Source organism: Phyllobates terribilis, unplaced genomic scaffold (genome assembly GCF_046119375.1).
Source record: "Phyllobates terribilis strain yellow unplaced genomic scaffold, ASM4611937v1 Scaffold_4__5_contigs__length_816908805, whole genome shotgun sequence".
Taxonomy (NCBI): Eukaryota; Metazoa; Chordata; class Amphibia; order Anura; family Dendrobatidae; genus Phyllobates; species Phyllobates terribilis.
The window spans coordinates 240,643,281-240,660,206 of record NW_027362764.1 but is presented as its reverse complement, the minus strand read 5'-3'; the positions used below and the strand labels follow the sequence as shown (position 1 = coordinate 240,660,206).

Genomic DNA, 16,926 nt, shown 5'->3' with positions numbered 1-16,926 from the left:
AGATTGCCACACTGTCCTGCATCCCAATGCAGTGCTATATTAAGCATTTATATACCATAGCAAATAGTTAGCATATTATATTCAGGTATATAGTAAACATATTATATTCAGATAGAACATTGTATTACCAACCATGTGCCATGTTAAAGGCTACCACATTATCCAGCACCCCAACGCGCGTGTCGCGTATATTGCTTCCTCAGGGGGTATTAAGACATAGTGCAGGCTAATTATTAAATAGCCCCTCATCTTAATGGGCAGGAGGGTCTGGCAAATCACCAGTACCACACAATAATGTTGCCTAATAAGGCTTGATTAATACCAATCCCTGTCCATATCACCGGTGTGTGTTATAGCGCGCTCCTGTCGCCCATACTGCGTTACCCACAGCGGTCAGCGTCCCGGAAGTTCCACCGCGCATGCGCGCGTATTGAAGCCTCCGATTGGACGCCGAGCGCTGGGGGCGAGGCCAGTATGACGCGGCGGGGGCGCGCACCACCATGGATATTCTGACTCCATTTTACAGATGGGCAAGATTTGCCCTTAACTCTTCATATCATACGTTCAAGCCTGACATTATACTGTATTCACAAAGAGGATGTACAATATTTGTTATAGTCATATTAAATGTAATACATCTTATACATATATTGAGTCTTTTTTTCTTTTTCATATCTTTTGCTTTATTTCCTCTTTTCTTATTGTTCTTCTTTGTTTTGTGCATTTATCTTCTATGTGAGATCAGATTTTTCTCCGTATTCAATTGATACGTATCATGTCACGCTCTAATTTGGAACAGATAGATTTTAAAAATAGGTATAAGGTTATCAATATATTTACATTGTCACACATTATTGCTCCAATCATGTTATTAGCCCATTATATCCATCATTTAAAGTAAACAATACTTAGCCTGCAGTATATAATCATATGAATACCACATAGGTCAATACATCAATATAATCCGTATTTTGTAATGTTTCGATGTAGTCCGTATTTTACAATATTTATACTATATTTATATTTCACCTACATGTATAAAACATGTTTATATCCCATATATATATCAGCAATCCTCTTTTTCAATCTTAATAGCAACAATGTCATAAGTCACAGAAATGAAACAAAGCTTGTCAAATCATTCAACCCTTTGGGCTTAACCATGTCCAGAATAGTTATCCATTTAATCTCCCTTTGTTCAAGCATTTTCTTAAGGTTTCCTCCTCTCGCTCCCAGATTTATTTTATCAATACCCCTGAAGCGTAATAGTCTCCAGTTCCCATTATGACATTCCTTAAAATGCTTTGGTATATTCTTTAAAAAGGCAATTTCCTCAGGTTTGTCACATTTCTTTGCATTTTTTATATCTTTGATGTGTTCCAAGATCCTTACTCTGAATTCTCTAGACGTTAGTCCTATATAGATTAGATCACATGGGCAGATTGCCCAGTAGATTATTCCTGTAGATCGACAATTAATAAATTCAGAGATTTTGAATGTCTTCTTTTTTGTAGAGTCAAAAAATTCCTTTGTTCTATCTATCTGGGGGCAAGCCCCACATGATCCGCAAGAAAAACATCCTTGTCTATAGGTAGTATTGGTAGTGAATATATTTTGCGGTTTAGGGGGGATATAATGACTTCTCACCAAAATATCTGTCAGTGTTTTTGATCGTTTTGGGGTTATAGAAGGTTTTTTTGAAATAAATTGATTTAAAGTAGGGTCGGAGAGAAGAATGGGCCAATATTTATTGATAATCCCATACATTTCCCTCCATTGACCATGATAAGGGGTAATAAATCTCACACTTTGATCTTGTTTTTTAATTTTGGGTTTTAAAAGTTCACTTCTGGTCATTTTTGCTCTTTGGTATCTCCTCAGGATGACATCATTTCTGTAACTGCGGGCGTCGAATCTCTTCGTCAACTCTGTTGCTTGTTTTTCAAACAAAGCATCAGTTGAACAGATGCGTCGAGCTCTGAGGAACTGACCGGTCGGTATAGATCTAATAACCTGGGGAGGATGAGACGATTTGGCATTAAGAATAGCATTCACAGCAGTGTTTTTCCTATAAATATCTGTGGATAGCATGCCATTTTCCTCCCTTTTAATTTTCAAATCTAGAAAGTCAATTTCCTCAGAGCTCGAGGCATATGTCAACTTGATGTTATATATATTGGTATTTAAATCTTGGAGAAATTTTTCCAAGATTATATTCTCACCTTGCCATATGATGAAAAGATCATCGATGAATCTTACCCACATCTGGACTGCACCATTTTCTGCTGCTGGGAAAATAATGTTATGTTCCCAGTATCCAAGAAAGAGGCACGCATATGCGGGCGCACAAGACGCCCCCATTGCAGTGCCCCTCTTCTGTAAATACATTCGATCTTTAAATAAGAAGAAGTTGTGTTTTAACACAAAATCAAGTAAATGCAAAATTAATGCAATCAAATTGGAGTCCAGATGTGTGAATTTAAGAAAGAATTCTACTGCTTTTAATCCATCCTCATGCCTAATTGAGGTGTAAAGAGACTCGACGTCCGCAGTCACCATGATGGCATCCTGATCAAAGGAGACATCCTGTAATCTTATCAGAAGATCTGTGGAATCCCTAATATAGGATGGTAGATTTTGCATAAGTGGTTTTAGGTAGTAATCCAGGAATTTACATATTGGTTCACAAAGACTATTGTTGCCCGAGACAATAGGTCTACCTGGGGGGTCAGCAATGTCTTTGTGAATTTTAGGTAGAAAATATAGGGTAGGTATTACTGGGTTTGAAACAACAAGACCATCATATATTGACTTAGGGATGATATTTTTTTGTAACGCTGCATCCAAGATTGTCATCAATTCTTTACTAAAGGGTATTATTGGATTTTTTTCCAATTTCCTATAACATAATTTATTATTCAACTGTCTATTGGCCTCCTTTTCATATTTTATGGTCGGCCAAATAACAATGTTTCCTCCCTTGTCCGCTCTTTTTATTACTATATCCGTCATATTTCTTAATTCATAGAGTGCAGTTCTCTGACCCAAGCTTAGATTGTCATGTGTACGTTTATTCGGAAGATGTCTTAGCTCTTCAGTGACTAATTTTGTAAACATCTCAATCACTGGACAGGCGGACAAGGGAGGGCACATTGTTGATTTTTTCTTAATAAATGGTGGGAATTTGGGATCATCCCCTATGCCTCCATTTTGCTCATCAAGAAGTGATTCAAGTATTTGTACTGCTTCTCTTTCTTCGGTCGACGCCTCCCTAAGGAAGGCGTCTTCCGATTTGGAGAAGTGTTTTTTAAGAAGTAATTTACGACTGAATAGGTTTATATCTTTAATTGCTGTGAATTGATCATAGTTTGAGACAGGGGAAAAAGTTAACCCCTTACTCAAAACTTCGATCTGTTCATTTGTTAGTGTTCTATTTGATAGGTTAATTACCTTTAGTTCGTCTTTTTCGGTTGTTCCCTCCACGGCGCTCCTGTCTTTTTTTTGGCGCTGGTAAGATTTCTGGTTTCCATTCGCCTTCCTTTTCCTGGACCTGGATCGTCCTCTGTGGCTGAACGTTTGACTAAAAAACGAACCGCAGAGTTGCTTTCATTAGAGGAGATAGAGTCATTCCTGGATACTGATCGTCCTCGAAAGTTCTTATGGCTTTGATGCCATTTAAACACTTTGTTCTTTTGGTAATCTGTTATGTCATGTTGATATTTCTTCATTTTGAGATTTTTGATATCTGTCTCCCATTTAACATATTCGTTACTTAATTCCTTCTCAAATGTTTCTAAGGCTTCCTTTGAGGATTTAGAACTCAATTCTTTTTGAGCATCCTCTATTTCAATTTCAAGATTTTCTATTAGTTTCTTATCCAAACCAATTAGGAGCTCCATCATAGTACGGGAGCACAGTTTACATGCATCTTCCCATCTTTTTATAAATATATCATCTTCCACTGAAAATGATGGATATACCTGAACACGTAAGCCTCTAGGTGTAATATCTTTGCTCAAGTATTGTTCAAGTGTGGCTTTATTCCACCAAGTTTTTGTTCGTTTGTAGAGTAGTTTCTTTAGATTTGTTTCCAATTCATGACATTGTTGCATAGGAGGATTCAATCCCATGTGGCATTCATTACCAAACATTTCCACCAGCTGTGTAGCCCAATTTGCATCGCGACTGCGAAAATCCATATTGGATCCTAAATCCACACAAAACACAAAGGTAATTAGAGAAAAATGGATATATAGATCCATTAATTGTGTTATAAGGAGTTACCCCCAAAACTCAATATCTATTAATGTATCTCCTTTTTTTTAATATCAAAAATATATTATATAAAATAATCATAATCATTCGTATTTAATCAGTACTTTTATTAAATCACAGCAAGCAGAAAAGTGATAGTGTCTTTAAAAATTCTTCATTATGCCCATAAAAACATTTAAAACCCTTCCGGGCAATGTGGTATATATATATAGCCTAAGACATATAAATAGCCATAAGTCTCAATGGTTATACACATAAGAATATAGAAGGTTACACGTTAGATGTCTTGAATCAAAGCAATAATTAATTAGAAATATAGAGGGTCACAGGTCAAGTGTCCCAAATCAGAACAATAATTAGATCATCATATCACATATAGATTCATTTTAAACAAAGAAATCCTTCTAAGTTTTTTTAAAAATTAGGTTGTATACATCATAATATTCTATACACTGTTTAGTCAACAAATATGTACCATGGTAGAGATCAGTTAATTATATTTGATAGAACATTATCTGATCAACCATATAGATTGCCACACTGTCCTGCATCCCAATGCAGTGCTATATTAAGCATTTATATACCATAGCAAATAGTTAGCATATTATATTCAGGTATATAGTAAACATATTATATTCAGATAGAACATTGTATTACCAACCATGTGCCATGTTAAAGGCTACCACATTATCCAGCACCCCAACGCGCGTGTCGCGTATATTGCTTCCTCAGGGGGTATTAAGACATAGTGCAGGCTAATTATTAAATAGCCCCTCATCTTAATGGGCAGGAGGGTCTGGCAAATCACCAGTACCACACAATAATGTTGCCTAATAAGGCTTGATTAATACCAATCCCTGTCCATATCACCGGTGTGTGTTATAGCGCGCTCCTGTCGCCCATACTGCGTTACCCACAGCGGTCAGCGTCCCGGAAGTTCCACCGCGCATGCGCGCGTATTGAAGCCTCCGATTGGACGCCGAGCGCTGGGGGCGAGGCCAGTATGACGCGGCGGGGGCGCGCACCACCATGGATATTCTGACTCCATTTTACAGATGGGCAAGATTTGCCCTTAACTCTTCATATCATACGTTCAAGCCTGACATTATACTGTATTCACAAAGAGGATGTACAATATTTGTTATAGTCATATTAAATGTAATACATCTTATACATATATTGAGTCTTTTTTTCTTTTTCATATCTTTTGCTTTATTTCCTCTTTTCTTATTGTTCTTCTTTGTTTTGTGCATTTATCTTCTATGTGAGATCAGATTTTTCTCCGTATTCAATTGATACGTATCATGTCACGCTCTAATTTGGAACAGATAGATTTTAAAAATAGGCATAAGGTTATCAATATATTTACATTGTCACACATTATTGCTCCAATCATGTTATTAGCCCATTATATCCATCATTTAAAGTAAACAATACTTAGCCTGCAGTATATAATCATATGAATACCACATAGGTCAATACATCAATATAATCCGTATTTTGTAATGTTTCGATGTAGTCCGTATTTTACAATATTTATACTATATTTATATTTCACCTACATGTTTAAAACATGTTTATATCCCAGAGGAGGAAACCTTAAGAAAATGCTTGAACAAAGGGAGATTAAATGGATAACTATTCTGAACACGGTTAAGCCCAAAGGGTTGAATGATTTGACAAGCTTTGTTTCATTTCTGTGACTTATGGCATTGTTGCTATTAAGATTGAAAAAGAGGATTGCTGATATATATATGGGATATAAACATGTTTTATACATGTAGGTGAAATAAAAATATAGTATAAATATTGTAAAATACGGACTACATCGAAACATTACAAAATACGGATTATATTGATGTATTGACCTATGTGGTATTCATATGATTATATACTGCAGGCTAAGTATTGTTTACTTTAAATGATGGATATAATGGGCTAATAACATGATTGGAGCAATAATGTGTGACAATGTAAATATATTGATAACCTTATACCTATTTTTAAAATCTATCTGTTCCAAATTAGAGCGTGACATGATACGTATCAATTGAATACGGAGAAAAATCTGATCTCACATAGAAGATAAATGCACAAAACAAAGAAGAACAATAAGAAAAGAGGAAATAAAGCAAAAGATATGAAAAAGAAAAAAAGACTCAATATATGTATAAGATGTATTACATTTAATATGACTATAACAAATATTGTACATCCTCTTTGTGAATACAGTATAATGTCAGGCTTGAACGTATGATATGAAGAGTTAAGGGCAAATCTTGCCCATCTGTAAAATGGAGTCAGAATATCCATGGTGGTGCGCGCCCCCGCCGCGTCATACTGGCCTCGCCCCCAGCGCTCAGCGTCCAATCGGAGGCTTCAATACGCGCGCATGCGCGGTGGAACTTCCGGGACGCTGACCGCTGTGGGTAACGCAGTATGGGCGACAGGAGCGCGCTATAACACACACCGGTGATATGGACAGGGATTGGTATTAATCAAGCCTTATTAGGCAACATTATTGTGTGGTACTGGTGATTTGCCAGACCCTCCTGCCCATTAAGATGAGGGGCTATTTAATAATTAGCCTGCACTATGTCTTAATACCCCCTGAGGAAGCAATATACGCGACACGCGCGTTGGGGTGCTGGATAATGTGGTAGCCTTTAACATGGCACATGGTTGGTAATACAATGTTCTTTCTGAATATAATATGTTTACTATATACCTGAATATAATATGCTAACTATTTGCTATGGTATATAAATGCTTAATATAGCACTGCATTGGGATGCAGGACAGTGTGGCAATCTATATGGTTGATCAGATAATGTTCTATCAAATATAATTAACTGATCTCTACCATGGTACATATTTGTTGACTAATCAGTGTATAGAATATTATGATGTATACAACCTAATTTTTAAAAAAACTTAGAAGGATTTCTTTGTTTAAAATGAATCTATATGTGATATGATGATCTAATTATTGTTCTGATTTGGGACACTTGACCTGTGACCCTCTATATTTCTAATTAATTATTGCTTTGATTCAAGACATCTAACGTGTAACCTTCTATATTCTTATGTGTATAACCATTGAGACTTATGGCTATTTATATGTCTTAGGCTATATATATATACCACATTGCCCGGAAGGGTTTTAAATGTTTTTATGGGCATAATGAAGAATTTTTAAAGACACTATCACTTTTCTGCTTGCTGTGATTTAATAAAAGTACTGATTAAATACGAATGATTATGATTATTTTATATAATATATTTTTGATATTAAAAAAAAGGAGATACATTAATAGACATGCACATTTGTGGCCTGCTGGAGGTCATTTTGCAGGGCTCTGGCAGTGCTCCTCCTATTCCTCCTTGCACAAAGGCGGAGGTAGCGGTCCTGCTGCTGAGTTGTTGCCCTCCTATGGCCCCCTCCACATCTCCTGGTGTACTGGCCTGTCTCCTGGTTGCGCCTCCAGCCTCTGGATACTACGCTGACAGACACAGCAAACCTTCTTGCCACAGCTCGCATTGATGTGCCATCCTGGATGAGCTGCACTATCTGAGCAACTTCTGTGGGTTGTAGAGTCCGTCTCATGCTACCACAAGTGTGAAAGCACAACCAACATTCAAAAGTGACCAAAACATCAGCCAGAAAGCATTGGTACTGAGATGTGGTCTGTGGTCCCCACCTGCAGAACCACTCCTTTATTGAGTGTGTCTTGATAATTGCCAATAATTTCCATCTATTGTCTATTCCATTTGCACAACAGCATGTGAAATAGATTGACAATCAGTGTTGCTTCCTAAGTGGACAGTTTAATTTCACAGAAGTTTGATTTACTTGGAGTTATATTCTCTTGTTTAAGTGTTCCCTTTATTTTTTTGAGCAGTGTATATATTTATCATAAAGAATAATTGTTTCTTTGGAGATATATTTAATTAGATATTTCTGAAATGCTGACATTAACCCTTTGTAGTGTTTAACGTACAGCCTTGGCTGTATTGAAAAACACAATTGACTGTTTTGAAGTGGTCGGGACTCTATGGGACACATATTCGGTACAAAGACATTGCTAATGGTCAGAGCTATGTAAAGTAGTCCTAGTAATAAAGGCTGAAATAGATTTGCATCCTTCTCCCCCAAATCATATGTCAATGTCCTGTCTTGTCATTATTCAGGTACAATGTTTGTGTTCTTCAGTGTTGAGTTCATTTCCTGTTACTAATAGACTACTAGGTCAGACTAATGTAACAAGTAATGTTCGCACTTTGAGTATTCTCTTTGTTGTTTATTCTGTAACTTTATATTTGAAAAATGTAATAAAACTCAGTTATAATAAAAAAAATAAAGTGCAGCTTTTATTTACCTGACCAATATTTATATGTGACATAGACATTACTGCTTAAAGTGTTTTTCAAAGAAAATGTTAGAGTGATCAACCTTCAATTAGCTGTATGAATTCCCAGAAGAAATCTGCATAAGTAAACAAAAGAGAATTTGCATGTTGCTAATGACATATCATAATCATGTATTTACAGTAGATATAGCTTCTTCCTCTGTAAACACATCAAATGAGGCTTGCATATATAAATGACAGCATACTCCATCCATTTCAGCATTAGAACTTCATGAAATAAATTAGCAAAATGTACATAACGACCGATAAATAGTTGAATCCTTCAGAAATATACAGCATTAGTCGTAGAAGTAAGGCAAGATTGAAGATGAGGAAATAATCTCTCCACACTCAACTGCATTGATGTTTTTTTGAGTCTGAATTTTATTTATATACTCACATATAGTGAGATTTTCTCTCAACTTTATTTTGTGACAATCGGACAATTACTGCCAAATTTTTTTCTATCCAAGTGATGGATTCACAAAAATCAGATTTGGCCATCTCATTTTTGATAGTTAAATATTTTTTTAGGTTTAGGGATTTAGTCTCCATTATGTATTTTTGATTTTTGTGGGTCTCTGGCCATGCACCACTTCTACAAATTTCCCAAAATGTTACAATTGATAGTTTGGGAGGCATCACTTTTTGAGAAAAAAATGCTATGAAAGGACATGCTTTGGAGGAAAGAAAAACAAATTGGGAGAAGATGCTCTGGTGGAGATGAGGGAATGATTCTGCAGTGAAATTGAAAGCTGTAAAGGCTGCTTGTGGCACATGGCTGTGGTGCTGTCTAGATTAGTGAGAAAATATACAATTATTCCAGATAATAATAATAATAATTTGCATTTCCATATTCCATATCACTTTACAATTCAGAGGGTAATGGAACAGACAAGATGAGACATTACAGAATAACACTTAGTTCAACACATATCAAGAGACCCTGTATGTATGAGAAAATAGGGGGGACACAAATGCTAAAAATAAAGTGCTTGTCATATGAGGTACAGCTATCAATATAATAAATAAGGGACTTCAAATTATGCTACATGAACCAGTCAAAAGAAAGTATCTATACAAGTACAGATGAAAAGTGTATGGAAGAAAGAACAGGGCATATTTAGTTAGATTAGTAAAGTGAGGTGATAGGCCAGTCTGCAATAAGTGCTTTAGGGCTCGCTTGAAACTGTGGATACTGTGAAATAGGCTAAGTGCCCACATTGTGGAAATGAAGCATACTTTTTACGCTTCTCCCTGGCAGGAAAAATGCATGCGGATTTTACATGCGGTTTTCCCGCCAGGTAGAAGCGTTTCTGAAGCGTCTTTGCATGCATTTCCGCATGCGGGTTATCAAGCGCTTTTCCAAGCAATTTTAGCATCACTTGGAAAAGTGCTTGACAAATTGTTCACAATATATAAATCCATGCAACCGGCATGGATTTATAGTAGTGTGACCAAGTTAGTTAAAAAAAAGAATAAGAATGGTGAAAAATAAAAAAAATAAAGTTTATACTCACCTTCCGATGTCTTCCCGGGGTTTTGTCTGCTCCGTCCGGTGTCTTGCACTGCTTGCGGTAGTGTGAAGGACCTGCGGTGACGTCATTAAGCCACGTGATGGGTCACATGACTCAGTGACGTCATGGCAGGTCCTTCACATCAACGTGAACATTGCAAGACACCGTACCGGAGCAGACAAAACACCCGGAGGACATCGGTAGGTGAGTATAAACTTTATTTTTATTTTAAATTCTTTTTTTACAGTTTTCTATGGTACCCAGGTCTGGATGAGAGTCTTCTCTCCTCCAGACTTGGGTACCATCTGCACATAGAAACGCATATAATCCGTGAGTACAAATGTACTGACACAGATTATATGCGTCTCAATGCAAATCAATGGCGGCGATTACGCTGCGTGTCCGCAAAATTAATGGACATGCTGCTGATTTTTGAGCGCAGCATAAATGCTGCGGAAAAATCCGCAACATGGGCATTGAAAGTGTGGCTGGTCATTGGGGACCATGGGGGGCGGATTACCAAGCGTTTCCCAAGCGTTTATGCTGCGGAAATTCCGCAGCATAAACGCTTGTAAAACGCTACGTGGGCACACAGCCTTAAACAGATTATCTGGGGTAGTGCATTCCAGAGAACTGGTGCAGCCCAAGAGAAGTCCTGGAGAAGGGAATGGGAGGACTGGATTATAGAGGATGTTCGTCTTAGGTTTTAAGCAGAACAAAGAGGAGAGTAGAATGGTTGACAGAAATGGGGGAGGAGATGTGGGGAAGTGCAAAACTGAAGAGAGCATTGTGTGTAAGAGTGATAAGTTTATATTGGACTCTGTAGCGGATGGGTCACCAGTGAAAAGACTGTCAAAAAGTGGCTGAATCAGTGTAGTAGTTGGAAAGAAAGATGATCCTAGCTGCTGCTTTCAGGATAGATTGGAGAGGGGAGAGTGAGACCAATTAGTTGAAAGCTGCAGCAGTCCAGGCAAGAATGAATTAGAGCAACAATAAAAGTTTTTGCAGAGTCAAAGGTAAGTAAAGGTAGTATTCTAGAGATGTATTAGAAGTGAAGGTGACATAAGCAAGCAAGTGATCATATATAGGGAATGAATAAAGGAGCTGAATTAAATATAACCCCAAGACAGCAAGCATGCTGTTTGGGAGTTATGGTAGAACCACACACAAAGATGACAATTTCAGGTTTAGGTAGGACAGATAAGGGGGAAACACAAGAAGTTCAGTTTTTGACAGATTCAGTAATAGATAAAAGGGGGGCGTGATATGAGAGACAGCACACAGACAATCACTGGTATTTTGTGGCAATGAGGGGGTAATGTAGGAGAAGAAGAGTATAATTGGGTGTCATCAGCATAGAGATGGTACTGTAAACTTGCTGATAGTTTGTCCAATATGAGCAATGTACAGATAAAAGAGAAGGGGACCTAGGGCTGAACACCGAGAAACCCCGACAGTAATGGGAAGAGGAGGGGATGAAGAGCTGGCAGCTGATACACTAAAGGATCGGTCAGGGAGGTAAGAGGAAAACCAAGAGAATGGTGTCATTGAAGCCAATAGAGTGGAGCACAGTGAGGAGTCCACAGTGTCAAATGCTGCAGAGAGATTCAGGAGAATCAGCAGGGAGTAGTGGCCATGGGTTTAGAAAAAAGGGGAGATTAGAAATAAGTCTCTTGTTAGCAATGCAGCTCTGGTTGAGTGATAATTTTTTTGTAATGGGTTGATGTTGGCATGTTTAAAGGAGAGAAAGATAACGGAAGAAAGAGAGAGCTTAATTAATTAAGTTAGGCAGGTAGTGACAACTGGGAAGAGGGACTGAAGAAGGTGAGAGGGAATAGGATCACTGTTGCAAGTAGTAGGAAGTGGCTGATGTATACCAGCCAGTAAGGTGACTAGCAGGTGGAGGGGAGGGGGCAAGTGGGGATGGTCGCCTAAGCCAAGTCAAATGTTGGCTGAAGTCGCCACCTCTTATAACTATATTCGCATGCACAGCATGTCATTGCACTTAAGCTCTAGCCATGGTTTCTGAACCCTATTAATCTCTGTTTTGTAGTTCGCAGATCGCTTTAAGCCAAAATGTTTGGAGTACATATAGGACATCAGACACCTGAACCAGGTAGCATGATGATGTCATCACGTCACTCTGCCCGAGCTGTGATGTTGACTGTGTTTATAGACACTCCAGGATCTGGGAGTTAGGTGATTATATAGTATTTATTTTTTTACTTCATGAATCAGTACTTGTTGGGGAGTGTGAGAGCATTATACTGTGTGGTGGGCCCTATTTTGGGTCCATCATATTGTGTTGGTTTATAATACTGTGTAAGCATATCTACTGTGTTGGGGACTGTGGGGGAATCATAATGTACGTTGAGAGGTGTAGAATCATCATACTGTGTGATGTGCTTTGAGGGCATAATATTTTGTGTGGGGGGTGCTATGGGGCATCATAATGTGTGTGTGCCTGGATCTGTGGGGCCATCATACTGTGTGGGGGGTCACCACACTGTGTGGTGCGATGTGGGGGCATCATACTTTGTGTGGAATAAATAATGAGCGGTAACATAATGTGGCAGTAACATAATGTGCTTGAGGCCATAATTCTATGTGGGAATCTGTGAGGGCCATCTTAATGGGGGCTGTGAAAGCATCATAGTGTAAGGGGAGCTGTGAGGACCTCTATACTGTATGTTCAAGATTGTGGGGGCCATTATATGGTGTGTGGTGAGTTGTGGGGGTCATCATAATATGGGGGGCATTATACCAGGATGGTGAAATTATACCAGGATGGGGGGCATTACACCAGGATAGGGACATTTTACCAGAATGGGGGACATTTTACCAGGAAGGGACCCAGGATGGGGGAAAATGTTATAGCATGGGGTTCAGGATTATTACAAGAAGGAGCCAGGACAGGGGACATTATTACTTTTTGGGGTAAACACATTTGTCCCAGATCCAAATTTTCCACCATGGCCCATCGGACTCTAGTTACGCCATTGATTCTGTGGTTAGTAGATCGTTCAGTGCACATAGGCTGCTGTAGGTTTCGGCAATGCAAGTACTGTGTTTAGACAGGACAATGAAGCGCTGAGAACAATGATCTTTTTCATTGCACAAAAGATTATTTCACCCAATAAAAGAGCAAAATGCCAGTGATCAGCAGCCTGTTTACACTACTGTTTACATTATAGTGAAACAAGTGTTCTTAAGAATGCTCGTTCACGATTATCTTTCAGTGTAAATGTAGCTTTGGACTATACAGTCCTAAAATTAGACTGATATGTGGAACAGCATGAGTCACTATGATAAATGTGATGCATTTTAAGACTGTCTAGTCAAAGTTTTTTTTTCTTTATCTAAAAATTAGACAATATTGTTAAAATTATTCAAAACTAAAAATAATTTGACATGGATCATGCATCATGGTAAAGTAACATAGGTCACACTCTAAGAATTATATTGAGCCCCTTCTTATGCTTCCAAAAACAAATAACAATGCACTGGGACCTAATAAACATCCCTATTACTGTACTAATAGTAGCATAATGTATTCCCAGTGTATTATCATAAGTGTGCCATAGATTCCACAAATATATGTACTAATATTGGAAAAATCTGATTTTATAGTGATCGTGGTTATGGAGATATAATATTTTTATATTTTTTTAGTTTTACCACTTTTAAAAATTGGTTTGCATCAAATTTATCTTAGAGCCATAAATTTGATTCACTTTCAATTGAGCTGCTCCAGGTCTTATTTTTGGTGGAATAATTTGTAGTTTACTGATACTATTTTGTGTTACACATGACTTTTTGTTAAAAAAACAGTAATTCTGAAATTTGGATTTTTTTTTAAACATTCACTGTGTGGGATAAATAATGGATCATTATAGATGTCACATTACCATTTTTTTTTTACATCTGCATTTTTATGTGACGATTTTTTAAAATATTTTGTTTTTACAGTGTTTTTGTCCCACTAGGGAATCTGAACCTTCTAGTGATCTCTTGTTAAAGAGAATCTGTCACCAGGTTTTTGCTACCTCATCTGAGATCAACGTAAAGTAGAAAAAGAGAGACTGATTCCTGTGATATATTACTTAGATTACTGGGTGCAGCAGTTGTGATACAATCAGAGTTTTTAGATGATGCATGCAGCAGAGCTCAGAAAGATAACCCCGCCCACACCCACTGATTAGAAGCTTTCTATGTATATTGTCTATTGACAGTGACCTACTAATCAGTGGTACGGGTGGGGTTGGACCAGGATACACATGAACACCAGTCCAATAATGATAATCTTCTGCTAATAAAACACTCATTGTATTGAAACTACTGCACACAGCCTAATAAGTGACACATTGCTGAAATCTGTGTCTCAGTCTCTACCTCGTGCTGCACTTAGATTAAATAGCAAATGCCTGCTGACAGATTCCCTTTAAAGTAGCTGTCAAATATATTTTTATTCTAATAAATGTGAAGGGGAAATGTTTACGCAGTACTTGCTTCTAGCCATCACATGTTAAGCACCAATCACCTTTGTTGTGAACCACTGCCTGTTTCACAAACCACATAGTTCTCTTATTCACAAAATGGCAATTAATGGAGAAACATGTGATCAGATCTTTAGATTCACTTCTTCCAATTGAAAAAAAGAGTTGCACAGTCATTGAGAAAGGCTGCACTAACAGGTGACAATTCACAAAGGAAAATATCACAAAATGCTTATATATTAGTAAGTGCCACAATATTATGTCCTCAATATATTTGCTTAAAAAATCTAAAGTGGACAACCCTATATAGCCTGGCCCGTGGCATAATAGGTCAGATAGCATAGCAGACTAAACTAATGTGATCATACAGTGGCTAGTTCTGATTAATGCAGTTGCAGATGGATGTTAGCTGTGTGCTTCGGATCATCAGCATTGCATCTGATTTTTACAGATACATTGCCGTTATTAACATTAGAAGCTATATTTAATCGTGTACATTTTATTGGTGCATAAATATGGATAACACACAGATGTAAAAACTGGGCACATGGATGGAATATGAATGACAATACGAAAGAAAATCATTCGAGTTTTCTGGGTTCAAATCAGACGATTTTTCATACGTTCATCTAAACCCAGACTACTGTAAGTGTTAAAACAGGTTACTATACAGTGTATCCCATTTATAAAAGTTATGAATAAAAGGTATTTCTTGAAATGAAAAAAAGACAATGGCCCTGATTCATCACTTTTCTTTTTTTGTGCTGTGTTTTTTGCTGATGCTAATTGCACCAAATTCATCAAAATGGCCCACGTGGTTCATGAATTTAACGCAAAGTAAAAAATGGGCTTTATTCCTGTCACTTCTCATTTTTGAGACCATTTGAACAAAATTTAAGTGTCGAAAATCAGCCCAAGTAAGGGGGGGGGGATTAGAGAAGAGCTGCAACAAATTTTGTGACTTTTTTAAAAAGATCGCAGTTGATGAATCAATCAAAAACATCTGAAATCGCTACACTCCACCTGCAAAGTGGAAAAAAAATAAAAAACAGGTGAGTACATAGGAAACAGACTTCAAAAAAGGCACAAATAGAATAATGAATTGGGTGCAGACAAAAAAAATGGTGCAAAATTAGACAAAAACCAGGAGCCAAGGCAATGATAAATCCAGGCCATAGCCTACATGACTGAACTCTTTGGTCACCATGTCGCTGTTCTTTTCCATTACGTATCGATTGTTTTTTATATATTTGGATTCATGATGTGTTGACCATGGTTTGTCTATGTCCTGAACATGATATTGTTTTCTTGCTTAGTGTAATAGCCGGTAAAAAAACTGCAAAATAAAAATAATTGAAGTCACAGAGTTTGCTGCAGCATTTGTCACTATGAGCACATGAATAAGTATAATTAGTATATAAGTATATATTATAAATATCATTGATTTCACATTTACCAAATAATACACATCTTGCATGGTCTTTCCTGTTCATTATTTAGCACTATTCTTTAACCCCTTAACAACATTTGCCGTACTAATACGCGTCTGTGCCCTGGGACTTAAGAGCCAGACCCGTATTAGTACGTCATATCTTTAATGCGGCACCGCGACTTAAGTCGCGGTGACAGCATTAAAGTTACGGTGCCATCCTACCTCCTGTTAGATGGCGTCATCATCCCGGGGGCTGTCGCCGCCCCCCCGCACCAGCGATCGCTGTGATTGGCTGTTCAAATCTGAACAGCCAATCACAGCATTTCTCACTGTTTCCGGCAATGTGATTGCCGGAAACAGTGATCTGCAGCCTAGGATCGGTGCTCCTATGAGCACCGATCCTAGGATGTTGATAGGACACCCCAGCCCTGGCCCCGGACTGCTATGATCGGTACGATCGCCGATCACATCGATCGCATCGATCGTAGCACGACCGCGCGGTGACAGGGCGGTCATGGGGCGGTGACCGGCTTATGACCTGCCTGTCACCGCCCCATGACCCCCTGTAATGTGATTCAAGCCCCCAGACTGCTCTGATTGGAGTGATCGATGATGACATCGATCGCTCCAATCAGAGTACCTGAATACAGGTGACCGGCGGTCACAAGGAAGTGTCACCTCTCTGTGACCCCCTGTGGTGCGTGCTCTGCTCCAGCCATATCTGATTGGTGCAATCAGTGTCACCAATCAGATGGCTGGGGTACAACATTCACCACAGGGGGTCACAGAGGGGTGAC

The 16,926-nt window shown here is 38.2% G+C and overlaps 1 protein-coding gene across 1 annotated transcript; it reads right to left on the bottom strand.

The window, feature by feature from the left end:
* Nucleotides 1-465: 465 nt before the first annotated feature.
* LOC141264641 (uncharacterized) lies at nucleotides 466-4,199 on the bottom strand. Its single transcript, XM_073676914.1, has 2 exons — nucleotides 3,451-4,199; nucleotides 466-785 (listed from the first exon to the last, which is right to left on the bottom strand). Exon 1 carries the CDS (start codon nucleotides 4,197-4,199, stop codon nucleotides 3,453-3,455), a length of 747 nt encoding a protein of 248 aa, XP_073533015.1. The 3' UTR covers nucleotides 466-785; nucleotides 3,451-3,452.
* Nucleotides 4,200-16,926: the final 12,727 nt, after the last annotated feature.

Excerpts from the sequence above, each read along its gene's own strand:
- LOC141264641 (XM_073676914.1), bottom strand. The coding sequence starts at position 4,199 with ATGGATTTTCGCAGTCGCGATGCAAATTGGGCTACACAGCTGGTGGAA.